This window comes from Meriones unguiculatus, chromosome 20 (assembly GCF_030254825.1).
Source record: "Meriones unguiculatus strain TT.TT164.6M chromosome 20, Bangor_MerUng_6.1, whole genome shotgun sequence".
NCBI classification, from domain to species: domain Eukaryota; kingdom Metazoa; phylum Chordata; class Mammalia; order Rodentia; family Muridae; genus Meriones; species Meriones unguiculatus.
This window is the reverse complement of record NC_083367.1, coordinates 25832189-25860000: the sequence shown is the minus strand read 5'-3', so window position 1 is coordinate 25860000 and position 27812 is coordinate 25832189. Positions and strand designations below refer to the sequence as shown.

At 41.9% G+C, this 27812-nt stretch overlaps 1 protein-coding gene across 22 annotated transcripts in view; it reads right to left on the bottom strand.

Moving 5' to 3' along the window:
• The window catches only part of Epb41l2 (erythrocyte membrane protein band 4.1 like 2), a 154326-nt gene that overhangs the window by 29034 nt on the left and 97480 nt on the right, over positions 1-27812 (bottom strand). For 20 of the 22 annotated variants that reach the window (XM_060373254.1, XM_060373258.1, XM_060373262.1 and 17 more), the window contains 8 exons: positions 24922-24964; positions 21256-21331; positions 16708-16926; positions 15276-15363; positions 11257-11409; positions 10674-10771; positions 6732-6904; positions 2472-2641 (listed from right to left, as the gene is read on the bottom strand). In XM_060373254.1, the coding sequence (XP_060229237.1) occupies positions 2472-2641; positions 6732-6904; positions 10674-10771; positions 11257-11409; positions 15276-15363; positions 16708-16926; positions 21256-21331; positions 24922-24964 (1020 nt within the window). Of the gene's footprint in view, positions 1051-2471; positions 2642-6731; positions 6905-10673; positions 10772-11256; positions 11410-15275; positions 15364-16707; positions 16927-21255; positions 21332-24921; positions 24965-27812 lie in introns of all 22 variants that reach the window. The other 2 variants (XR_009587921.1, XM_021645681.2) reach the window with 1 other exon arrangement.

Below are 27812 nucleotides of genomic sequence, written 5' to 3'. Positions count from 1 at the left end.
CAAAGTCCCCATGCTTAAGGAACAGCACTGATACGTGTCTTCAAAACAGAGTGAATATGAATACTTAAGAGGAATGCAGATTCCCAGCTCACACACTCCTTTAACAATCCAGTGTGACCTAAGGGATTTATACAATGATCTTACCAGCTTGCTCTGAATTTAGTATTTGTATAGTCCTGGACTTAGGATAGCAATGCAGAGAAGTATCTAACTTAATGCTCATGCACTAGTGTGAGAGTGTGTGTGTGTGTGTGTGTGTGTGTGTGCATGTGTGTGAAGGTGTACATACTATTTTGAGGGTAGTCAGTGAAATTTATGGACATGTTTAGACTCTACTAGAAAAGGGATATAACAAAGAACAGTTGGATGGTCTTCAGAAACTATAGCTTATGGAGGCATGGTGGCTCCTGCTTCTTCTTCCTCTGGTTTGTCGTTCAAGTCACAATCATAAAAACCATGAGAGGCAGTGGCTTTCCCCTCCAGGTAACAGAGGACTAGGGCCAGAGGAAGTGAGAAGGTAAGAGACAAGGACACAGACTGAGATGCTGAGAGCAGCAGCGCAAAGATGAGGATGAGTGAAGGAAGGAAGGAAGGTGATGTGATGGGGAGGCAGTGCTGAAGCCCAGGAGGGAGGAAAGAAACCCAGAGCTTGGGGAGGCTGGGGAACACCAGATAGCCATCTTCGTCAAGAAGGGACGGGAAGCCAGAGGCAAGGCATTTGTACAAGGTGGAGGGAAAGTAACCCAGGTCAGAATCCTTATGGTCAGTGGAGTGGAGGGTCTTCTCACAGGTGGAAGAACAGTCAGGTTGAGGAGGGGCTACACCAGGATCCAAGACAGAATCCAACACGACCGCCTCAGGGTCACCCTGCTCTGATGTTCCACCCGTGGAGAGCACCTCGAAGCTGTCTAGTGTGGTCTGATCAGCCTCGCCCAAAGGGTCTTCCTCTGAGATGTCTGATAGCAAGTCTACTTCAGGGACTGGCAGGAGGTGTGGGGGAAAAGATGAAGCACAGCAAATGAGAGGGGATGGAGGGCACATGCACACAGTCTATAACCCATGGTTGAGTATGAGTGACGCAATGGTTATGTTCACAGGAATAAGGAGAAAATCAGAGAAAAGAAGACCGTTAATGAAAACTTTACTCCCGAGAAGGTTTCATGAAAAGTGATTAAAAATTAATTGAATGATCCATTTTTAAGGAGAACTGGACTCCTTTTATCACATAAAATTTACACATAGTAATGACTGAGATTTTAACAAATGGTACTCAAACCTAGTTGCAGATACATATATTAAGAACAGAAAAAAAATCTCATGTAAATAATCATTTGCTAAAGATAAAAAGATTTCCTTTAGAATTTAATACAAGAACTTTTGTTGTCCAGAAATATTTTTCATTATTATGTCAAATTCATTAATAAAAGCAGAAAAGGACTTTCTGAAATGCTAAGCTTTGTCTTCGGTAGCCATTTTCTTGGGTACTCCTGTAAGCATAATTATAAGATTCTGACAACTTAGCACTTGAAGGATATCATGTAGAATAATAAATGTGTTATTTTTAACTAAATGCCGTTTAGCTAAATAATTTTTCAACATGACAATGACAAATCGTTTAACAACAGGATGCCAATGATTCTGTATCGCGGACGCCCTGCCCTGTGGCTGTGTGTCTGTAGCGGGTGTCCTGCAGATCCTTCATCCACAGGTTCTTTCTCAGTTCATCCTGTGCATCTTTCCACGGTCAGAATTTAGAAAACTCGGTAAGTCAGCAGAACAATGCAGGCTGCGTGGGTATGTGTGTGCATGTATGCGTGTCTGTGTGTACACGTATACACATGGTACTAACTTCCAACGTTGCATATAAAAAATTGCTTTATGTGGTTATGGAAATGATGTGTGAGGGGCTCAAAAGCCCTTTAATCAGGTGACTTTATCAACTGAACTGACTCCAGTAACAAAGTAACAGAATTGACAAGACCTGAGAACATCTCGGTCCCGGCGGCTTCTTCATTCACTGCAGTGTGGGCACAAAATAAAGACTGACGGCACACCAGTCCTGTACTCACCATTATCAAATATCTTGAGTCACATAAAAAATCAGTCAACATAATAAAATTTCAGACAAAAACTACCTTTAACTTGACTAGTAAAATACACAAATTTCAAATCCCATGGCTTTTATCATTGGTGATTCAACTGATAATCAAGAAAACAGAGAATGCCAGTGCATTGCTCTTACATTTGTATAATTTACACTGTTCTTACATTAGAGTAATTTACACTGAAATAAATATTTTACTCTAAAAAAAAATCAAAACAAGGTTAAAATCACAGCTCAAATCAGCAGCAGCCTACACCTATCTGAGCCATGGGAAATTATATCTGCACAGGTTACACAATCACAATAAACTTATGAACTACAAATGCAGATCTAAGCACACCTTCAGGGCGGTGCTAAGGTGCCATACCTTTCCCTCAGCGAGCAGGGGTGCAGCTTTCGCTGGGCTTCTGGCATCCCTCCGGCTATCGCCGTCCTGTCTGGCAGCATAGCTGACAACTCCAGGGCCAGGCACTGAGCCCTCTCCGGGAGGGCCAGGAGAGTCCTTCATAAGACTTTGGTCCACAACACCAAGTGGGGCTAATCAGAAGATAAGTTGAAATACATTAGAGCTGTGAATGGTAGCGCTTTGAAGAATATAACCCCTTAAACAAAGAAGCCACATGTCAGGAGCTAGAACACAGGCTGAACTTTGAATACATCAACATGTGATACAAACTTGTTTTTAAACAAATACAAAACTCTACTAATGTTCTGAGTTTTAAAAATTAATCCATCAGCAAATCAGATTGCTGAGCATGTGGCTCATTGGGGAATTGGCCACTAGGAGGAGCTCTCTGCCCAACTGCGAACGTCCCCCAGAATTGCATTGTAATTCTGTGGCGTAAGACCAGTCCTAAATCTACCTTTAAAAAAATAATTATTATTAACATGGATTTGTTTCAAGGGGTTTTAAGAAATCCCCCTGAAAATTAACTTATTTGCATACTAAAAGATAGCAGATTTAAGAATTTACCTATCTAATATTTCTCTGTTTTTCTGACACTTCTGAACTTCTCGACCTGACCAGTGGCTGGAACCTCAGCTGGTACCCTAAAGCTGGCCTTGTGCGCTGCCTTTCTCTCTCTCAGAGGTAGAAACCTACTGTGCTAAGGTTCTGTCAGGGTGTTGTAGCAACTCAAGAGTTGGCAAGTCAAGTGACAAGTCTGTGCAGCAGAGGCTCCTCCAGAACGATGAACACCCCTGAGGTCTTCTTTGAAAAGTGCTCCACAGACAGCTGTGGTTTGCTTTTGTAGCACACACCAAGAAAAACTCCAGCAAACAGAAAGCCGGAGAGCCAGGAACGCCGGGAGGATGGTGAGTCTTCCAGTTAACTGGAGGTATCCGGTACAGCCCATTTTTGTCCTAGAGGCTCCCAACTGTCTACAACCGTCGTCGCCTGCCCTGTTCCAGCGTGCTTCTTCCCTAGCCAGGTTTGTTTCATCAAACGAAGCTCTCCTCCTTGAACCCGTTTGCTTCAGCCAGGAACCTCAAATCAGAGCATCACTCCTTAACACTAGCAAGTCAAACCACCCTTGGATGTACTTCTGCACATAGTGAGGTTTTGTGGTTTGTTTTCTAAACCTCTATTTCTATACCACTTCAGCCTTAAAACTTTTCCAATCTACGAAAACTTACTTTTCAAAATCTACACACATCATTACAGCATTAAAATGAGCTCACATCTTGCATTACACTTATTTCCCCTGGCTTTTGTTGTTACTAAGATTTTCCTGTATAGAAGCATATAATTATGTGTACCCTTTTGACTTATTATATAATTTAAAGCACCCATTGCAATCACAAGTTATTACAAAATGAGAAAATCTGACCTAAAGGTAATTTCAACTATACTGACACTGAACTATAAGTTGATATAAAATTAAAAATTACAAAACCAAGTTGACAAAATGTCGACTACACACTTTTAAACACTCCGCCAGCCTAATGTACAATAACCAACTGGTCTGCTCCCACCTAAGGTGAAGACCACAGCTGCCACTGTCAAGTGGGTCCCTGTGGCCACTCTGCCTGTTCCCTGCCTCCATCCTCTCTCATGACTGTTTGGAGCTAACACAGCTCTGTGCACTCACACAGACACACCAAGCCCTCAGTGGATTCCTCCAGAAGGGACCCACGCAAAGCCTGGCAGCCCGCCTTGACTACACCTAAGTATGCTGCCTTTCCTCTGTGTGCACCCATCTCAGAGCTGCTCTGCAGCTTCCACTGCCTGGGATGGCCCATGCAGTCCCTTCTTCTCCCTCCCTTTCATCCTTCTAAGACTCTGAGGAGGCTACATAGGCCGTTCTTTCCTGAGGACCCTACTTAAGCACCGCAGCATCTCCGCTTACTCTTTACTGTTCATTTTCAGAAAAAAAATCACTGCCTCCCCCACTTCCCAATGCGGACTTCCAGTTCTTCAGAGTGACTGCACTGGCTCCTTTGGTTCTGTTTCCTAACCTCAGAGGAGACTGGCTGTTTTACCACAGCTGTTCTGGGGGAACTTTAAAGTCTTCGATGTCACATTAAACTCTGCCTTTTATGCAATCACTAAAGTATTTATCTAAACTTTAAAGGGAAGATTACTTACCTAGCTAAATTGTTCAAACCTACCTTTTAAAAGCAAACAGAAAAATGAGGAAACACAACACCTGTCAGTGACACTAAAGGAATGCTGATTAAAACGGTGAAGGAAATAAGCTCATTACTAGGTGACAGAGCAGTTCTACATTGTTGGGGAAAAAGAACATATGCCCAACCAAACAGTTCACTAGTTATCGGTCATACACATGAAAAGCCTCCCAGTTTTCACAATAACACAATCATCCTTTTGGTGACCTGACCATCTCATGGCTTACAGAGTCCAAAACACAAAAGGGAAATAAAGGATTGGTGGCATGTTTGTTGCTTTTCCATGTGAAAATTGTTTTCAGATACAGATTCGGAACACCTTTTGCGATAACCAATCAATCAAAATGCTGTGTTTCTCAAAGAAGCACAGAGACCACAGGAAGGCGCCCTGGCTGAGTGGTCTTCACTAGCTCCAATACTCACACATGAGAACTCCACAGCCTCCTGTCTCACAAGAGCCCGGAGGCAGTGCCCACAAGGCAGTGACTCCTCCTGGGGCAGAAACAACTGAACTGCGTCTGTCAGACACTGCGAAGAGCAGTCTGAGCGACACTATGAGGACCGGCACACTTTTCAGATCTACTCAGCAAAGTGTTCATTTGTTGACTTGCACTAAGTCACTAAATTTAAACAGTCATATCTGGAAATATGGACATTCATTTGTTTGAAGCACATGTTTTTCTGGTGAATCCTTAAAACTGCACGGAAGACTCTCTAGAAATAACAACCATGTACCTCAAAATGCCCACCACTGAAGCCTGGGGCTAGCTGTGTGTGCCTACTCGGTAATTTCTAAACTAGGAAAAATAGAGCAAGGTCAGCCTGTGTCAGTCCTCTACTAATGGGGGAATGTTAGCGTAAGAATCATCTGTTTTATCTAGTTATTTAACATCTTGTTCAAGTTCACATTTCAAAGCTTTACAAAGGAACAACAGTCAAAATGGGATTTTTGCTAATAGTGAAATATAAAATTATACTTTTCAAACTACTTAATATTAGTATTAAATGTAACCAAAAATGTTCAAGAACTATTTCTTTTCACTGAAAAATTAATTGCAACAATCATTTTTGTTATATAAAAAGAAAAGCATTTTAAAACCATTATCTCTTATAAGAAACGTACTATTAATTCCTAATTTACTAATAAGTATAACATATATGAAAAAGGAACATCACCTCACTTCCATAGATACTTTTACATGAAACTACAAGTATGTGCCTCATCATAACTCTAATAGAAAAATTAATATTTATACTACCTCCCCATACATACAAATGAGTATGTAATCTTTCGTTATTATTGATTAAACCATATTTAGAATTAAAACTTTGGAGCCTAGCATGGTCTCTTGAACACTGCAAGCCTGTTAAGCTTCTGAAAGCTTCAATTTTGAGATGGTAGAATTGTTTCCTAATTATTTGAATTAAAATTCGTATGCAAACATAGCCGCAAATTCCTTAAATTATGTTAGCAACAATGAGTATAAGAAATTAAGCCATATTAGACATCCTAATCAAATAAAACTAAGAGAAACACATTTATCCAACAGCTAAAAAACAAAAAAAAACAAAACAATATATATTATTCATGAATGTTGTTAACACAAAAAAAGTTCAGAGTGATAACCCGAACACAAAATTATTTTACTCAGAGAATATCAACATTTTACTGACTTGGGGGTAAATGTCTATCCCTCAAGACCAATGGTTCTCAACGTGTTGGTTGCAACCCCTATGGCGGTCTCATATCAAATATCCTGTATATCAGATATTTATATTATGATTCATAACAGAAGTAAAATTACAGCCATAAAGTAGCAACACACTTAAGTTTATGCCTGGGGGTCACCACTACATGAGGGACTGTATTGAAGGGTCACAGCATTAGGAAGGTTGAGAAGCACTGCTCCAGAGGGTGCCTGGTGGCTTTAACTAGATCCCCACTTTCTGACCACTGGACTAGAGAGAAAAGGAGAATCCAAAATTCTAACTGTGTCACCTCCATCTAGGCTCCTCGAGATTCGCTTGCTGGAGGCACGCTCAAAGTGTGGCGCTGGCCTGTCAATGAGGGTGCTTGCCTGGCGCGTCTGCGCCTGTGTGCGGCCACTGTAGCGGAACTTAGAGCCCAAGGTCAAGAACTTGGCCTTTGGTGGCTGTTCTGGAGACACGAGCCTACAAGGAAAAAGACAAAGACTTCAGGTGCATCAAAACAAACAAACAAACAAAAAAACAAAACAATAAACACAGTTATGTATTTTAAGATCTCATTTTAATATCATTAGGCAAAAAGTGTTACATAAACTTTAATAAAAACATCCTTCCTGCATATGTGGTTTTATTGTTTTGATTTTTTTGCGGCTGACATCAAACTCCCTGGGCAAACTCCAACTCATCCACTCTGTGCTGGGATTGACATGTAATACCACATTAGGTCATATGCAGTTTTATAATTGCAATGTGTTCACAAATTTTTTTTCAGCCCAACCAAAAGAGCAGCGTTCTGAGCATGTATCAAGAGTATCTGAGATAGTGTAAACCACTTATGCAAACACATGTCTGATTTTGTGCTGTTCGTTTTAAGTGCCAAGTAAAAGGCCCATTATCATTAGCAATTGTGACTTATCCTCTTTCTGGTGAGGAAAACCACCTAACTCAAAAATCTGTCCTGCTAAGTGATTCTTTCTTAAAGAACAGAACTACACGTGATCCACAGAGATGACTGATTATCTTTCTTGCCAGCATAATTCTTCTGCATAAGCCTTAGGTTCTGTGCATGGATTCAAACCTCAATGACAAATACCTTTCATTATTTATGTAAGAGCATGCTTTCAAGAAGTAAGCCAACCTTTTTCGACACAATTGAAATTATCTTGCCATTATTTAATTGGGCGTTGGAAAAAATATCTTAAGAAAAATACAGTTTCAGAGATCTTATAATCATTAAAACTTTAGTTGACAGTTCAAGAACATGGAGATTTTAATCGTTTTCCGAGGAAAAGTCATTTTTTACAAGTGTTTTCTAAAATCATCTCAGTGTTCCCAGATCTTCTGCGTGATGTTTTAGAAACATTCCGCTTCGTGAACGATGGGTTCTAGGTCAAGGCACGGTAAGGTCTGACTACTAAAAGAGGTCTCCCTCCATTAACTCAACACAGCATACATCCAGAAAAACAGCCTGTTACAACTAAGTGATAAAGGAACCAATATACATCAGGCTTTATTGGCCCACATCTATTCATGTGGTAAAGTGTAACTGTAAATCATTCCTCCTGGAAGTTTTCTGAAGGGTTACACACAGGCAGTGACGCTGAAAAAAATGCAGCCTAACGAACTATCTTTTTTGTTAAATTTTTATATTTTTACATTAATTACATTTTATTCGCTTTGTATCCCAGCTGTATCTTTGATGGGCTGAACATGGTAGAGTTTCCCTAGCTAGCAATACAGCAAAATATGACCTCAAAATGCTTTGCGGACAGCACTTCACAGAAGGTCCTGGGCGGCACATAAGAGAGAAAGCTGGCAGGGCAGAAGGTGAGGCTGCTGGGTCTCCCCTCTGCTCAGGGTCTGGCTGCCATTCTTAGAGGAGCCCACCCCAGCTTACCCACTTCCTGCAACAGGCAGCGATCACCTGTGTCTAACAAGAGCATTAAAGGAACTCCAAGAGCTGTCATCTCCAACAGGACCCTCGCTGCTGACCCTCACAGGCCTTCTCCAGGTCCAGTCTAACCTACTGCACTAACACTGTTATCTAGCCACACAGGAGGAAGTCCCATGTTCCTTCAGGAAGCATTTGCCTTAGCTACCAAGAAACATCATAAACTTTTCAAGGGCTCCTATGATTACTTCAGCTGATTCAGACAGATTCCACTGAAATTAGTGTACTAGAGTAGTCTTAAAAACTGATCTGTTCCATTTCACTGTAAGAACCAGTCATTTCTAATAGCAACAATTTGTTGTCTTTTAATGTGGTAGTGGTGATGATGACAATAAACATTACAAACCATAAACAGCTTATGTTTGCTTCATGTGTAAAATCTCATTTAATTTTGAAAACAATCCCATAAGAAAAAAAAAAAAGGAACCTTTGTTAGCATCACACAGAGATAAGCAAGGTAAAGCAGAGGCTGAGTATCACCACCACTACATGGCTAGCATGTGGCAGAACAGCATCTGATCCTAAGTCGAGAGAAAACTCTTCACCCTATCTGGCTTTATATTGGGGGTAGTTCTAATGTTTTATTTTGATGCTAATTACTGGCCCTCAAGATCTGGTTCCTGCCTGGATACGCCTATCCTTGTTGTGTAAACCTGACTAAGACATTATACCTGATTGGATGATTAAAGGCCTAAACCTGGGCAAGGCAGAACAGGGTAGACGTGGTTAAGGTTCCTGGGCCTTAAGGGACAAGAGAATCTCAGCAAACAGTTGGATGCCACGATGGGTTAGCCTGGAAAAGAAACCAAGTGGGCCAGGAAAAAGGGCTCCAAGGTTGGTGTGGATGGAGAAAAGACCAAGATGAAAAATACAAGCAGGTATTTATAGGGTTACAGATGGAAGGTGGCTAAGATAGGGTTGGTTAAGGAGGATGGCACTGGATGAGGGCTGGGAGATGGATGGATGAGGTTATTGAGACAGAGAAGGTAGAAACATCTGCCCAGCTCAAAGTAAATAAGGCAATGATAAAATCTAACAGGTGCCTGTGTCTTATTATTTGTTATAGGGTTAGATAATACCACCGCAATAATTATAGGGCAAATAATAAGCAACACTTTATAAACCACAGTGACTAAAAACTGAGATGAAGGCAGTCAAACTACTTGTGAAAAGAAACCCCTAAATAAAAGATTTAAAAAGGACACAGAACACAGGCTAGAGCTTGGGATCAGAGGAGATTTCAAGGATTTGCTATTGTTATTGTTGCTCTGTTGTTTGTTTCTCTATGTAGCTCTGGATAGCCTTGAACTGACTATGCACACAAGGCTAGCCTTAAACTCACTACATAGACAAGGCTAGCCTTGGACTCACAGAGACCTGCCCTGCATTGACTTCCTGCTTAGATTATAAGCTTAGGGGCTCTCTGGGGCTTGGTTCGTTTGGGGCTTTGGTTTTTAAGGAAGGCATGAGTATGTAATTGGCCAAAAAATGTCAGAAACATCCACTAGAAAGTAAATTACCAAGAAGGATCCTTTGGGAAGAGATAAAATAAACAAAGCAAAGCAATGTTTATCCACTCCTTGAAACAGGAGAAGGTTAAACAATGAAGGTGTTAAGGTAAGTGATAGTGACTTAGGAAGAACTCATGATCCACACTTCTCCAGTGAAGGCACCTAGAGCCATCCCAAGGGCAGGCAGGGATGAAAGCTCTAGATGACCATGAACATTCCTGACACCAAGGGGGCAAAGAACTGGCTGGGAGCGGGTGGGTCCCACGAATGCTAGAAATTAGTGTTCTGAAATAGCACCAAAGCACAGGCTGTGTCACTGTGTCAGTCGCCACAGGAGTGCTTCCTCAGTTGGCACTTGGCAGCACAGATGTGCCACTCAGGACATCAGACTGACCTGATAGCAACACAGTGGGGAAACTGCTGTGCTAGGAGGATGAGGGTCTGAGCACGCGAATATTCTTGACAAAACAAGGAAATGGAACAAAGACAGGGCTCGAGCTGACTGAGTAAGAGGTTAAGTCCAGAAGTGCTGAATTGTAGCTAAGAAGACCGATGACAGGAAGGATTGCAGCAGGTGGACTGGTATGACAGTGGTGGAAGGAGAGACAGTGACAAGGTGATCAGAAGGCAGTGCAAAGCATGGCCTCAAGCAACAGAAATGGCCCCAGGAGAGCAAGAAGCCCTGGGGCAAGGCACAGATACATCAGCCATGCTATCCATTGGCCTAAGCTGACAGGGCACCAATGGCAACCACACAAGACTTGCAAGTTACCTGTAGAAAGTGTGGTGCTCCACACATACTTTCCATAGCCTTTTAGCTGCCCGGTGGTTTGGCAATTTGAATCCAATGGTGCTCTCAAACTGTTCCAGCTGGAATAAATCCATAAAACAAAATCAGCCTATTTTTCAAGCATTGGCTACATGGTAAACGTTTTCAGTCATGTCTGTCAGAATTTTTCTTAGTAAGTACTAGTTTATCAATATAGTTATCTAAAATAAAAAATCACATTGTGATACTATTTCTAGAAAAAGCAAGTATTAATTGCCCATGGACCTAGTGAACTGATTATTCAGTGCCTCTAAAACACATTCCATTACTTAACTGAGTAAACAGAAACAAAGGAGCCCCCTCTGTATGGGGGTGCACAAAAAGCTCCCCTTTTGTGAAAGATCTAGTGGCTGTGTATATCAGCAACAAGAATGTTTTCATACATCATCAAGAATGCTGGCTTCTGGGCCAGAAAACAACAGAGAAGAGTTTCTTTCTGCCATATTTTAGTGGCAAGAATTCATTTACCTCTGCTACTTGTAGCGGGAATACTGACAGTGCATTAGTGATACACAACACTGCTTACCTCTGCTGGTCTGACTTTAATGTAGAAATGACTGCGCTTGTAGGAAATTTTCAGGATCTTTGGCCAAGCGAAGCGATTGATCCTCAGTCTGTCTTTGTAAATGAGAAGGCCATTAGCACACACACCCAGCTTGATGTCCACACCTTCTGAGTCCTGCCAAGTGCAACCCATTGGACAGTCAGAACAACGAGTGTTACACAGACGGAGGCAAAGCAAACCTCAAGTGACTGAAAATGTCAACCTCACACATGTGCATTTAAATTTTAGTGAGAGCACCTAAGTTAATTCTAGGAGTAGAGCAAATGTTCATATTAAATTACTCATCTTCAGGAACTGGGTGGAATTTGCAAAATGATATGAACTATCATTTACAGGACACAATAGTCTGCAAAAAATTTAATTCATGCATTTTTAAAAGTTAACAGGGAAGAAGGGGAAAAAAGGGCCAGATTCGGGCATCTGGAAAATGCTGAACACAGAGCACTTCCCTGGAGTGATCCCAGACCTAATGGACAGTCTGCTGACCTACTGTACGGGACATTCTGCTATCTCACTTTACCAAACCAAGATAGATTATGGGAGCTGACAGCTGTTAAAATTATATTTTGCAAACAACAATCCACAGGATATGTCTCTTCTGGGCTGACAGTGTCGAAGCCTCTGAAATCTTTTAAGCATTTTCAGTGACTTAGAGCTGACACGCAGCTCTCATTGTGTACCCCTTCGGCTGGCAAACAGCAAAGACTGGAAACTATTTCTGAAGTTATTAATAGTTTCCTTTTCCTGAAGACTAAATTTGGAATAGATGATAACACAGAATAATCACAAGCCTGAAAAGGGTTTATTTACCCACAAAAATGTATAAACAAAAGCAGAACACTGACAGCTTGAAGTACGATTAGAAAGGAACAACTTCCCCTCAAATTTCACACAGCACTGAAGATGAGAGAGGCGCAATATGCAATTCACACAGTAGCTGTCCTCCAGGTGACAAGCGATCTCAGCCAGGAAAGATAAACTCAACACTATTACTCAGAGACACACACATGTAAAGAAATCATGAACAATATAGGATAAAGTTTCACACATGCAAAGACAAACAGCACATTGTCTAAGTCCCAATTCAATAACAGCATGTTTTGACAGCACCATTACTAAGAATGATAAAACCCAATACATATATATATATATTTTTTTTTCAAAATAAAGGCACAGTTTAGCCAATTAATACTAATCTCATTCTCTACTAAGAATGAGCCAGAATAATTCAAATACAAAGACAAAATTACATTACACCACACTGAGGAAGCTTTAAATACTGGGCTGCCAAGATGACACAGCCAACAAGTGCTTGCTGCAAAAGCCTGAGGATCTGAGTTCAAGCCTCAGAGCCACTATAAGGGTAGACGGAGAACACCAGCTCCACGGAGCTGTCACTGCCCTCCGCACATGCCATGCACTGTGCGTCTATCAAATACAAGACACTAAAAAAATCACAGACCTAAAATAGCCAATCCTCACTCACTGGTATCCTGGTGCCTGCCAGGTATCCTGTTATCCAACTATCTCTAGGAATAGCAGATAAAGCTGGGTCAATTAGGCACAGGTGCCCAAACTACCTGGCACCAAACTCAGTGTGTGTATGCCAAAAGCATCAATAGCTATGGCCAAAGGGAGAGGGTGAGCAATGGCAGAAACAGCATGTTCTCATCACGGCTGAGGAGGTTACATTAGCTGGACATATGGACAAATCCAGTTCCATCTAGTCTGAAGCCAGCCATCTTTAGGACAAGTAAGTATTTTTATTTTACCGAAAAAGAAACTCCACGAGTATTCAAGCAAATCATTGCTGGCCCACATAATTGTTTTAAATTTATCAGTATTTGTGAAAACAGAATTGTTGATAAGGGGTATGAAGTGAAAGGAAGAAAAATATTTCTTAATTTCCCATGTCTGAAATATGCCACTCAGCAACAATAAAAAAATAACTATGACTACAGAAATTTACCACCTGCTCTGCCCTTGCAGAAGCTACCCTGTGTGGACAGTCTTCTGGGATGTTTGAGACATTCAAGAGCTTTTGTCCAAGATCAAAGAGAGGGAGGAATGTGTTCAGGGGCCCCAGGTTCAATACTTAGCCTCCCACCCTCTTAAAAGGATTCACACACACATCAAAATTAATAGGAAGTATAAAGATGGGAGAGTTTTAGTTCCAGACCTGTCCTCTCTTATTTTTTGTTTCTTCAATAAATGAAAATAAACTTAAAAAAAAAAAAACCTAGCATTAGATCATATTTACCATCTAGTAATATTTATCACAGTATCAGGCAGAGACAACTACCAGCAATAGATGACATTAGACAAGTCACCCTTTTTACTACTTCATGTATTTATAAAATACATTCAAATTTCAAAAACATGGTACATGTGAAAGCATTTTTAAAACCTAAACTCTGAATCATGCAGCAGTTTAAACATGATGGTACCAGAGCCTATTCATTGCTCCGAAGTGGGGGATGTGGATGTAAGTAGAACTGCAATGGAAACAACACAGCCTGATGCAGTGGCGCACAGCTTTCATTGCGGCAACTTGGGAAGCAGAAGCAGGTAGATCTGAGTTCAAAGCCAGCCTGTTTTACACAGCAAATTTCAGGCCTGCCAGAGCTACAGCACGAGATCCTGATTCAAAATAAAACAAAGACAAAACTAAAAAACTGAAACTCAGAGTAGATCTCATTCAAAGATGCCCAGGTAGAACTCATTTAAAGACACCCAAGAATTAGAGTCCTCAGAGGCCAAAAAAAAAAAAAAAAAAAAACAAAACCAAACAAACAAAAGAAACCAAGCAAGAAAATGCTTCAAAACAGTAACTTTCTTTCTATACAGAGATCCAAGTGATTTTTATTTTCTTCTGTTTGCCTCTATTTTCTATGTTAAATGTACATCATTTTATAATAAAAGAAAAATATTGTTGAATAAATAAAAGAGTCCTTTGTAAATATTAAGCATAATAATACAAAACAAGAGCTTCTAATCTGAGGCCAAGAAAGGGAGGGTATTTATGGGTGAGAGCTTCCTGGTGGCACCCATAACTACCTCCTAAACTGTGTGTGACTGGCAGGGCAGGCAGAATCTCTCGGATACTGACTCTGCACAAGCCACACCCATCTATCCTTTCGTCCTCCTACTGTCTCACCACTCCTGGAGGATCATGAAAAGCAAGGACCCTTGCTAATAGCAGCCTCCCGATCAACCCCGCCTTCCCATCATAAGCCTCCATCATCCCACCCATGAGCTACTTCTGAAGCCCCCGCCATCCCAACCATGTACTATCTGGAATTAGTCTGCAGAGCTTCATGACCTGGAGCCAGGGCATATCTGTGAGGCTTTTTACCTTTTCATGCTTAAAGATCTGCTTTCTTCTCCCAAAAAAGAAGTGAGGGAAAGACAGGGAGTCAAGACATCAGCACAGGTCTAACACAGAGGTTCTCAATCTTCCCAACACTGTGACCTGTTATTCTTCATGTTGTGGTGAGCCCCAACCATAAAATTACTTTCGCTGCCCTTCATACCTTAACTTTGCTACTGTTATATAATGTAAATGTCTATGTTTTACAATGGTCTTACGTGGACCCTATGAAAGTGTTCTTCAAGCCCCCACACACCCACCCACATACATAAGGGGTCATGTGCCACAGGTTGCAAACCAATGGTCTAGAGCAGCTGGGACAAAGCATGAACTAGGACCAGAGGGTAAACAGTAAAGGCTACTAAAGACAGTTCTGTGGTAAGACCTCTCAGGAGGCATTAATTAAAACTCCAACAAAAGAAGAAAGGAGTAGGGAGAGGACAAGTGATTTCCACACCCATGAATTTTATCAGTAGTCACCAAGAAATATTAAAGACCAAAAGCGGAGCCAAACAGCCTTTTCCAAAATGAACCAGGCTTTGTAAAACTCAGTTCTCAGAACTTTAGTCACTGAACTACAATAACATCATTCCCACTGAATTTACAATACCTTGGCATGGTGCAGGTCAACGCCATACATGGAAAGCCTCTTTGCATTTTCTAAGAACTGAGAATCCGCTTGTGCTGGAGATAAGCCCCTGAGAATCAAAAGAAACTGTGTTACCAGGAGATGCGATGTGCTCAAAATAGATGAAGTGTGCAGACAGGGGGTGCCGGGACCATGGGAGTTACTCATATGTCTGCAGAAAAGAGAGTAAGAAACTCCACCACTTCAGCTTCCTGCTGAGGTCAGGCAGGCTCGGGCTGCTCATTTCAGGACTGCAGACTTCTAACTTAACATTCGTGTCGCTAATGTGATGCTTTTCATTATGCTCACTGGGGAGGAAAGCCTGGGCAATAACGGGAGAACATGGGCTAACCGAGAAGGGAGCGGGATCAACTACTAACTGTACTTTAAAAACTATTCCTTCATTTAATTTTCCTATGATTCATCAGAATTACTTACAGTTTATTTTCTGGGTATGACAAACAGCATAGTGTTCTGTCTACAGAAACAGATTTCTATTCCAATCACTTTCCCCAGCTAGCCAAATTTAAGCAACCGGCAAACAGGCCTCTGACCCAATAGGCTTCACTTCCACAACATTTTATACCTAGTAATTCAAATTTCAGTGACAGAACAAATGTCTGTTGAGTAAAATTTAAATACAGAGGGGAGAAAAAGACAAATATTGCTCTTTAATTTTTTAAACAAAAGCCAATGTATTTAAATCTTAAGCATTTTAAATCTGAAAGTTATTCAAATAGTTTTAGTCAATATTTCATAAAATTATGGCTTTAAAGTATAAATTCTTACAGCTTAGAGATATTGAAACTCATGTTACACTTCGTGTTGACTGAAATATTAAAGTATTCCAGGTCTACATGCCGTTAAGTAACTTCAGTAACCCTCACCTAAGCCAAAGGGACATTTCTGTGGCTGGTGGAGCCATCTGCCCATTTCAGCTATCGCCTATCTATCACTACCTGAACTTCTAATTCAAATCCAGATGCTTCAATACCTCCCCTGGCTTTTTAAAAGTTGTATTTTCAGTCCTTGAAAATTAAAACACGTATATAGTGTTTTGATATCATCTAGCCCCAGTACCTCCCTGGCTTTCATACTGAGAGGCAGAAAAGTAAGTGCCACAAACATCTGCTTCCTGAGCATGTTAAGGATAGGAAGGGAAGGGAGAAGAAAGTGTCTCGTGGGAATATACATGTTATTCTGATAAAGGAGTTAATCAAGAACACAATCCCCATATTACACTGCAAAGAACAGTAAATGGGTATCTCAGGAGCAGGAGGTTGTCTCCATCAGCGCTGGACAAGCTCCAGAAGGAGCAAGCAGATAAGCCAAAACTTTGCTCCCAAATGCCAAGCAAGCATTCCAGACTGTCTACCTTGACGGCAGCTGCCTGTCAGGCTACCAATCGACAGACCTGTGAGTTTTATGCAGTTCTGCCACCTTTTCTTCCAGCTCCTTGGTCTGGCTTGGGGCAAACCGGAAGTCACCAAGATCAATGCTGTCATACTCTTCTGGGTCATAGTCTCCATGCTCAGCCTGAAGTGTATAGGATCCCAAGAGGGCATGAGTCACAAAGGAGCAGGGCAGGCGGCCAGAGGCAATGTCCTGCCGCAGCTGAAGGCACAAGAAGTATCTAGAGGGACAGGGAGAGAGAAGGGTGGAAAACACTAGTTAACAGTTTAGCCCCCTCAAGTCCTTAAATCTTAGTATTCCACTGCACACGGATATACATAGTTGGGACTTTTTTTTTGGCTTTTTTTAAAAATTTTAATTTTTATTAATTATACTTTATTTACTTTGTATCCCACCTGTAGCTCCCTCCCTCCTCCCCTCCCAATCCCACCCTCCCCCTTCTCCACGCATGCCCCTCCCCAAGTCCACAGATAAGGGAGCTCCTCATCCCCTTCTGATCCTAGCCTATCAGATCTCATCAGGAGTGGCTGCATTGTCTTCCTCTGTGGCCTGGCAAGGCTGCTCCCCCCCTGGCGGGGGGGGGGGGGAATCAAAGAGCAGGCCAATCAGTTCATGTCAAAGACAGTCCCTGTTCCCATTACTATGGAACCCACTTGGACACTGAACTGCCATGGGCTACATCTGCGCAGGGGTTCTAGATTATGTCCATAAATGGTCCTTAGTTGGAGCATCAGTCTCAGAAAAGACCCCTGTGCTCAGATTTTTTGGTTCTGTTGCTCTCCTTGTGGAGCCTCCTGTCCTCTCCAAGTCTTACTATTTCCCACTTCTTTCATAAGGTTCCCTGCACTCTGCCCAAAGGTTGGCCTTAAGTCTCAGCATCTGCTTTGATACCCTGCAGGGTAGAGCCTTTCAGAGGCCCTCTGTGGCAGGCTTATTGGGACTATTTATATTCACAGCAAAGACAGCCTTCCCATAACATGAAGGTTTACTCTGCTCCTTCAGCTCCTAAAACTTTACAAAGTTAGTTAAGAGAATAGACATCTTGACAGTAATCATTCACAAAATATGTATGCATATATATTAATCAGTCACTCCTGCTCACAGCTACCTTTCTATACCAGTATCTTCTTTTCCTGAAATGCTTGTTTTAGTCTACACTGCAGCCCTTGCTCGTCCACTGCCTAGTCTGAGATAGCTAGCTTGGTTTTGCAGAAAGACAGAGCACTCTGCAGCCCCGAGAGCTGAACTGTAGTTGTGAGCAAGTTAATGTACTTGCCCAAGGCTAATGTGACACCTTTACCATGAGAAGTCTTGGCAGGGTAAAGGTCAGATGCATAAATAAACAGTTCTCATGGAGCCTGGGAATCCCTAACTGGAGGCTGTAACAGCAACAGCTACCTGCAGTCAATAATCTCATTGTCTCATTCTGCCATTACATGAGAAGTTTTGTTTTCTACTAAATACAAAATGTGATTTCTTTTCTGAGGGGATTTTTTTTTCTTTCAGCCCCATTATCAACCCCTTTGGGGGACCTATGTTAAAACCTGATTTTGGCTCCCATATTTTACCATTTGCTGAAGTCTCTAATGACCCTGAAACAAACAGCAGTGCCCTCATTTAAAAGATCTTTTTGGGGTTATCATTCACAATGCCACTTGACTACCTTCTCCCAGTGATGACCTCTACCCATGCCTGTAAGTCCCACTTGTTGCACCCTTTTCCTGTCCTCTATCCCACAGACAAGGGCGGCACAGCATCTGGGCAGGCCTCGAGGCTGGGGAATCAGAGAACAACCAGACAGGGTCCTAGTTTGGCGCAGCTGTGCGGGTTTCCGTGGGTGTATCCACAAGGGACAGAAATGCTAGGATCATCACAGCCCCACACTTATCAAAGGGTTCACACAAGCACTGGCAATTGTTCTGGGATGTTCTGGGTAAAGCAGTCTTCTCACGGACGCTATAGTCTGGGTATTTTCATGGGTTTCAAACGTCCTCTTTTTAAGGAAGGCTGTATTCGCCTGACCTCTCGAATCACAGAATCACAGCTGAGCTTCTCCAGAGAACTGGCTTTGAGGCTGAAGTCCAGGTTGTCCTGAACTCGAACAGCACCTGCTGCTCATCCACGTGCCCCTCACGTGCGCTGGTCCTCCCTCTCTCAGAACCAAGACTTAACACTTTCAAAGAAAACCTAGCAGAAACTCTCTGAATTTCCCAGCTGATTTCTTTACATAGTATGAGACTTCATTCTGAATAGTGTTCCCGGCCTCTCCAAAAGCCTGCTGACCTTCGAAATGTCGTGTCACAGTGAGGGTTTCAATTGGGACAGCTACAGGTCTCAAGCAGCTGGTTGGTCCTGCTACACGCGGGGGCTTCAGTCAGAGCAGGTACACGTCATTCTCCCCACCACAGGATGAGAAACTTTTCAAGCACTTTTTACACAGAAAACTAAACATATGCCTGTATAATCAAGTCGCAATCACCAGAGGATTCTCATTCCCCACACACACTATTGCCAGGAAACGTCCACTACACTCCTTGTTAAGAGGCTCTTCCACGGAGGAACTATTCCCTATGTGGCAACACACCAGAGATCACACTCAAGAAACTCACTGAGCAGGTACAAGAGCTACTATTTATTATGATTTATTCGCTGGAGCTACCTGAGTCAAGGCATGATTAAAATGTGAGTAGCAATTGCACTGGTATTCAGCAGCAAGGTGAGAGCAAACCTAACACCTGCCATTTTCCAACCTTGGCAATAAATGTCCATTATTTGAAGTTCTCGCGAGCATTCAACACTGGCAAAGCAAACTGGCCCACCAGAAGCACCAAAAGCACAGGCTCCGGAGACCTGCCGTCCTCCTCTAAGTCCCTTTTGTTTTCTGAAGTACAGACACTACACCATTTTCCTCGGCTGTGTGTGTAGCTGCACAAGCCTACACAGTAACCGTCATCTGCACTAACTCCTCACAAAGTTAAGAAATACTATTACACACATAGTCTACCGGGACTGAGATGTCCAGACACTTGATCCACAACCTTCCTTGGTTACCATTAATGACCCTGTCTCACAGCTCAGCAAACGCTCTTGCTTCTAAACTCAATCCTTGTCTGTAACATAAGTGTATTCTCACTCACATAATCTCGAGAGAGGTGAGAATGAAACAGTTATCGTTGACTCTACGAGAGCTCTACTCTGTCATTTCTTTTACTGTGTAGGGTGGAGGACTAAGGAAGAAAAGCCACCAGTCCAAATGACTTTCAAGACAAATTTCCAGGGCTGGGGAGAGGTCAGAAAAGTGATTGTTGTGCAAGGAGAAGGACCTGAGCTTTAGGCCCAGCACCCACAAGAACACCCAGGCACAGTGGTGTGTACTGATCATCCCACTGCTGCAGGAGGACGGGAGGATCTCTGGGGCTTGCTGACCCCACACACCTACCCCACACAGTTGGGCAAGGTGGTTAACAGCACACACTGAAGAGGACTGATGTGGGTGCTTGGAGCTGCCCGTATCTGCAACTGCAACCGCCTGTAACTTCATCACAGAGGAGTCAGACACCCTCTGCTGGTCTCCAGGGGGTGGTGTGCACCTCTGTGCCCATACCCACACGTATTCAAAGTAAAATAAATGCTAAAGCAAAACAACAAAAGCCAAGGTAGATGGCTCCTGGGCTTGACTACTGACTACCACATTCATGTGCACAAGAGCATGCACACGCACCCCCCCACCCACACAGCAAGAGATATCTTTACATACTAAATGGATAAATAAAAATACATGATACCTGTACAGTGAGACTAACACAGGTATACATGGGGTATACTATTAAGAAACACTTGCACACTAAAATCTAAAATACTAAAATGCCTTTAAACTGCCAGCAATATTTTAAGCGTTTTATTATCTGAATATGAAAGAACCAAAGAAGAGTAAATAAAAGTTTTGAAACTGGTGATACTTCGAGCTATTTGAGACAAGATCCATTTTTAAGTGAACATCTAAGTTTGCTTTATTTTCAAAGCTGCTTGAGGCTGAGTGATGGCTCAGCAGATACAGGCACTTGCAGCCCAAAGATATGAGCTCACTCCCTACAATCCATACAGAGGTGGGAGAAGAAAAGAGACTCCACAAAGTTGTGCTCTTACTTCCCCATGTCCATCTGCATGCACTCCCACATACACAATAATATGTATTAAATGCCTAGAGGGCAGAAAGAGAGAGCTTTGCTCCCCAGCACCCCCACATCAGCTCAGAACTGCCTGTAGCTCATTTCCCTTTTCTTTCCTGTGGGTATTAGACATACATGCATGTGGTACATACACAGATAAGCAGACAGCGTGTGGTGCACGTGCTTATGTAAGCAGGCACACATGTGGTGCACACACACAGATAAGCATGCACACATGTGGTGCACATACACCACAAAGATTTATACTGTACTTTCTCTATTTCTCTATTGCTTTGACTTTCTGCTCACAACCATACTCACAGAACACAGAGATATCAGCTATACGCAGAGATTCGTTTCAAAATGTAAACACAAGGTACCTGGTGATGTCTTCAGTCAATTGGGAAGGATCCGGAGGATAAAACTTCACACTGAAAGTGAACAGCCAGGGAAGACCTGTGATTATAAAATGTTAGTTATTTACAGGTTTGGGGGATTGCGTTGTTTTTTGTTTTGTTTAAGTAACTTAGTATCACCTAGACATTACCGATGAAATGTTTTTTTAAAAGGTAGAAATTAACATATATAAGCCTCTATTAAAGAAAAAAGGCTTAATTTTTATAACTATGTCTTTTATATGGCAATTTATTATACAATAAATTGAATGATCTCCACTAAACAGTTCCGAGATAAACCTGTTTCACCCATGGGATTTCCATTGTTAAATACTCCCCATTCTTTAAAAACAAAAAATACTTGGGATTTCAAAATTGTTGGCAAAAGATGAAAATGTTCAAGTGTTCGCAGTAGCCATCAGGAAACAAAGCTCTGTGTAACAGGCCTGCTCAACAGATTCTAAAGATAGGAGCATAGGGTAAGACCCTGGCTGCTTTATGAAGACTTCTCAGGTTTCAGAGTGCAGGACCAGGCCACTGTCAAATACCCGGACTGTGCATGGTCAGTCTACGGGGTGACGGCCAAGCCATAATCAAGTAAGGCTCCCTTCACCAGACCGCCCTTTCCCGAGTGCCCTGTTGATCTGGTAAACATGTTAACACCAGCACAGAACTACACAGGTCTGACTACATGCATGCACTTTTACGAGAATATCTGCACTTTAGGATGTTTTTCCAAAACCCAAAAATGCTAAACATTTTCAGCTGACAAAAACTGTATACATTTATGGTACAAAAGATACATGAAATATGTATAGACTATGAAATGGCTAAATCAAGTAAGCTAACCAAGAAATTACCTCACATACTTATTTTCATGGTAAGTACACTTAAAATCTACTTGTAATTTTCAATTTAATTGCTATCCCTAACTTTACATAAAAAATAGTTCAATTAATTACAAGTTATTATATATTAATCACAGGCAGGTTTTAGACATACAGCCTAATTGCTATACTACTGAGAAAATAACCAAAATTTAAGGCAAATTTTAGATGAGGACCAATAGGCAAGTCCTTCTATCTGCCTATTACCTATAAAAAACTACTCTGATAAAATCAAAGGAGAAGTACTTTATCTCCCACGATAGGAAAACTATACTTTCTAAGCTGAGCTCATGGAGGACACAGTGTGGGTATCATTTAAAGAACTCTAGTGTCTAGAAAAGCCACACTGAATCGTGTGCTGCTATTCCTTTTGCCAAACCACGAAGGCAAATGTCCTGAAATAACTCTTAAAAAACACTTCATAAATAACCAAGACATAAGAACATGATTCATAATCAACAGGAGTCTTCCTTTCCAAGTTTTTTAAGCACTTTTTTTTTCAAAGTTTCCTTTCAAGTTTTCAAACTTTCTTTTTAAGTTTTTTTTCTGAAGGGCAATTTCCAACAGGAAATGTCTACAAATCTGAGTGGCACAAAACAAACTACAGCAAAGAACTCTATGGGCCATCAATCACATTTCAGACATTGCCCTGCTCTCTTTGGGTCACCTGCCAGTTCTGGGTTCACAGTAAGTACAGGAACTCTATTTTCTTAACAGACACACTTTACAGAGTGTGTACCAGATGCAGAAGGGACAAAAAATTTTTTTTCTGAGACAGTTTCCTCAATAATGCCAGCATAATGCAGCTCTGTCTACTCACTACTTCCTCCTTGCTTTTCCATCATGCATTAAACAGGAAGTAATAAATGCAAAGGAAAAAGGAAAGAAGGCAATGGATGCTGGGACATCAGCGCTGTTCAAAGCTTGGAGAGCCAACCATTCCAGAATGCATGGCACTATTCCAGCTTTCTACTCAAAGTCCCAAGTTCCAGAGTATGCCTAAGTTCCAGACAAGGCAGAAAGCCTGGCCAGCGAAAAGCTATTCGGATAAGGTAGAAGAGATGAATCTACAAATAGAAGATATGAGAACAACATATAAGCTCAAACCAAAGAGCAGAAAACCAGCTATGATTGTATATTCCTATAATCCCAGCACGCAGGAGGCTAAAGCATGGGGACTGTGAATTCACTACCAGTATTGGCAGCAGTAAAGCCTTGTCCATAAATTAAAAAAAAAAAAACAATAAACAAACAAACAAATAAAATGTAGAAGGGGAAGACAACAGTAAGACCAAGCTTTGTTTTTGAGGAGGGAGAAAAACATAATAAAACAGAAGACTGAACAATAAAAGAGGAGACAAGAGGTACACAGAGACAGAACTGTTCCAGTGCTCTGATGTTAGGATAGTAAAAGACTAGAAAATGTACAAATGTTATCAACAATTCAGGAGTGTTGCTGGTTAGTTCTCCCTGGACAGCCCTCAGGCCCAGTCTAAGGAGCACTGTGATGACCACGACCGCTCTTCAGACTGTTAGCCCCAAGTCTAAGGACTCCACTTGTCCTTGGCTTCCTCGTCTCTTAAGTGAGTGCCAGGACCCTATCAGAGACTTCTCCGTGGTGCTAACATTTCTTGCCACTGCCATCACCTACAAGGCCACAAGCAGAGGCATGTCTCCCCTGGCTCCTGAGGCTGCTTAGGTGGGAAGCATGGAACCATTTGGGAATTACCACAGGGAAAATAAAAGGTGAAAATGAAAAGGAGCAGGCAAAATAAAGTGGTCTTGACCTTTGGGGGAAATGAACTGTAGAGAAGACAGGCACCTCAGCACCTCTGGAAAAAAGACTTCCATACTCCCTGCACTGTGCACTAGGTAGCTATGAGCTGGTGTGCCCCTAGGGCTTAGGACATGCTTAGCAACTAAAATTTACTATTTCAAATTAAAAGGAACAGTACAATTATATTAGGTATACATAAAGCGAACTGTCTCAAACAAAAGGTAGATATTCTGAGGCTGGAGAGATGCTCAGTCTGCACAACTCAATGTCCAGCACCTGTGTGACAGCAGGACACAGCAGTGGCGTGTATCCAAACCCCAGACTGGGAGGCAGACACTGTAGACTCAGGCAGTTTGGTAACCTCAACGGCCTGGCAATCTAGTCAAATTCATGGGCTCCAGGTTCAGTGAGGAAATGTTATCTCAAAAAAAACAAGTCTAAGAATAATCAAGGAAGACACCAAAGTTGACCTCTAGTGTGTGCACTCTTTCCTCCCTCTCTCTCTCCCACACATGCACAAATGCACACACTGCACACACATTCAAGTAGATACAACATATATATACAACATAAATGTCACCCCAAAATGTCCAGATAGTCTTTTAAAAGCCAGGCTGTTACCTCTTACAAGTAGATTTCACATACATGTAAGCCTAAACCTACCGCCTCCTCAAAGGGCAGTCTCTAAGCCACCCACAGTCACGACACTTTGGCTTTGCTGTTGCCGTTTAGAGTAGGTCGCACTGTGCAGCCTACAGTGGCCTGGTGCTCAGGATTCCCTGCCTCAGCCTCTTGAGTATTAGGACTCCAAGCACCTGGCACCATGCCCAGCTAAAGCCACTTCTACAGTATCTTACCCAATTGTTGGTTTCGGCATCCAAAAGAAAGCCTTCACTCCATCCTATGCTACTATTACAGTATTTCTCCCTATAGGATTTTATTAAAGGCAGAAGTAACAGAATAATATAAGTATGTTTCTTTACTCACTTCTCAGCTGTCTCTTTATCTCTTTTGCAGGATCTAGCCAGTTCTGTAGGAGGAAAGAAAAAGTTAGTTATCCATAAGAACTATCTCCAAATCACATGGAACAGTTTATATAAGTATATACACAGAGCTCATAAGTAGCTAAAAGGTATAACAGTTTACAGTCCATACCTTATAGCAGCTTTCACCTGTTAGCATTCTACTGGGCGTGTGTGTGTGTGTGTGTGTGTGTGTGTGTGTGTGTTTGAGTGCACATGTGTGAGTGGGTGTGAGTGTATGTGATAAAATGTTAGATATCTTTAATATGATAGCGGTTAGATATAATTTATCTGTATATAATCTTTATTACAAAAAATGATTCACACATCACCCCTCAGACATTAAAATAGTAAATCATTCATAGTTTATCTTAAGAATAAAGTGTGAGTTGGAAACTGCTGGCTCAAACAGTCACTTCAACCCTGGAAGCCAACTTCTTCACACCTTTCAGCCTCCAGTCACTGTAACTCCTCCATAGCAAGGAGAGAGCTAACGTGTCATATTACAGACAGTATTTTCCTTTCTGATCTTAAGAAAAAATTGTTCCTTCCTTTCTTTTCTTTCCTTTCTCATTTGAATTTAGAAAACAAAATTCTGAAAAGAAACATCCTTCCATTTGCCTCTCATTTCCATTCTTTGAGAGATAACCAAAAACAAAAGAAAACAAACAAACAAACAAACAAAAAGCTCAAAAACCATTATGTTTTAAAGCAAAGGATGGAAGGAAGGAAGGAAGGAAGGGAGGGAGGGAGGGAGGGAGGGAGGGAGGGAGGGAGGAGGAGGAAGGAAGGAAGGAAGGAAGGAAGGAAGGAAGGAAGGAAGGAAGGAAGGAAGGAAGGAAGGAAGGAAGGGAGGGAGAGACAAAGGAAAGGAGGGAGAGAGGAAAGGAAGAAGGGAGGGATGGAGGCAGAAAGGAAGGGAGGGAGGAACCAACAAACCCTGAGCCACATAAGGATGGTAAAGTTTTCAAACTAAAGCAAACACTTCCCACAGATTATCAACATTTGTACTCTGTGTTTTCCCGCCCTATTGTTAAGTCACAGGAAGTCCATTCCCTTTTGTAATGCAGAGCAAGTGCATTTTCTGAGAAACAACACACCGATCTAACAATTGCCTCTATAGCAAGTAAGTCTGATAGCAATGCATCCTAACCCCTATATGTAAACACAGGTTTATTCCCACACAGGAAGAACAAAATGTCTGTTGTTCCCTCAGAGACAAGTGTCTGTCAGTCTATGAAATGGTGCAACAGACCCTGACACACCACTAAGAAGCACTGACAGCAGCCTCCTTGGAAAGCAGCCCTCAGATCTGACTACCACTCACAAGAACTCTGGCCATAGGGATCCAGACACAACTAACAAGGCATGAATGTCCCTGTACTAATACTGGTCACAGTCCAAGCTCTCTCTACAGAGCCACCGGAGCATGGTCCAGTCTCACTGATCTCCCAGCTGCATGCACTGATGTGAGAGCCAGTGAGTCCCTGAAATGGTCCTTCCAGTGCCATGTTAGCAGGCAACTCTATTTTCCACTCAGAAAAAAAAAAAAAAAAAGTGTAGCATTCAGAGTCCTCGGCCTGCAGCTGTTGTCCTACACAGCTGGCTCAAAAATGGGCAGCTCTGATTACTGCATAAGAACAGGAAAAGCATAGCATTCAGCTCCTAGTTCAGGCTGGACTGGGGCTGGAGATGTGGAGGAGGCTGACATGTGAAACCAAGACAGTAAAAGTCACACAAAGAGACAAAATCAAACAACTGGTACAAACTCAAACAAGACCCCTTACATCATGGGCACAAAAAAGACAGAAAGGGGGCTCTGCTGGTCTCGCAGACAGGCCCCCCAAATTCCAGCTTCCTTAAGGACAGGCACACACTACTAAAGAGAAGCCAAAGGCATCTGTGTTCCAGGAAAAAACGATGAAGACATCTTCTATAACCCCGCAGACTAACCCTAGGTACCAGCTGTCACACTTTCCATCCTTAGCACTAATTCCTCCAATACCTGATCATAGTGAGGGAAGGAGGCTCTACAGATCTAGACATTCACAAGTGACAAGTTGGCAAACTAAATTGAGATAGTCACTCTTAGGCCACTTTCCACAACACTGACTGCCAAGACAGTAGAAGGCTGCTGTAGCATCTTACGTCAGATCTGCTCTAGTCTGCTTTTCTGTGAAAAAAAAAGAGAAAGAAAAAGAAAAAGAAAGAAAAAAACAATGAAAGAAAGAAGAATGAAAGAAACAATGAAAGAAGAAGGAAGGAAGGAAGGAAGGAAGGAAGGAAGGAAGGAAGGAAGGAAGGAAGGAAGGAAGGAAGGGAAGGAAGGAAGGGAAAGAAGAAAGAAAGAAAGAAAGAGAAAGAAAGAAAGAGAGAAAGGGAAGGAAAAAGAAAGAAAGAAAGGAAGGAAGGAAGAAAGGAAAGAAAGAAAGAAAGAAAGAAAGAAAGAAAGAAAGAAAGAAAGAAAGAAAGAAAGAAAGAAAGAAAGAAGAGAAAAAAAGAAAAAGCAACTTGGGGGTGGAAAGTGTTTAGTGTTTATATGGCTTACACTTGCAGGTTGGGGGAAGTCAGAGCAGGAAAAAGCAGAGACCATGGAGCAATATAGTCTCTGGATTACCATTTACACATAAGCATAAATTACTTGCTCTCCTTGATTCTAACTACTAAGACAGGGCCTCACCACTCAGTCAGGTTGCTCTTGGCTCTCCCAATCCTCCTTACTTTTCCAAGTGCTGAGAAAGCATAATCTGTGTCCCACCATACTTGCCAAACAAAAAAATGAAACAAAACAAAGCAACTTCTCTGGGTTGACACTTAGGAAAGGAAAAGATAAAGCACGAGACGGAAGAAATGAAG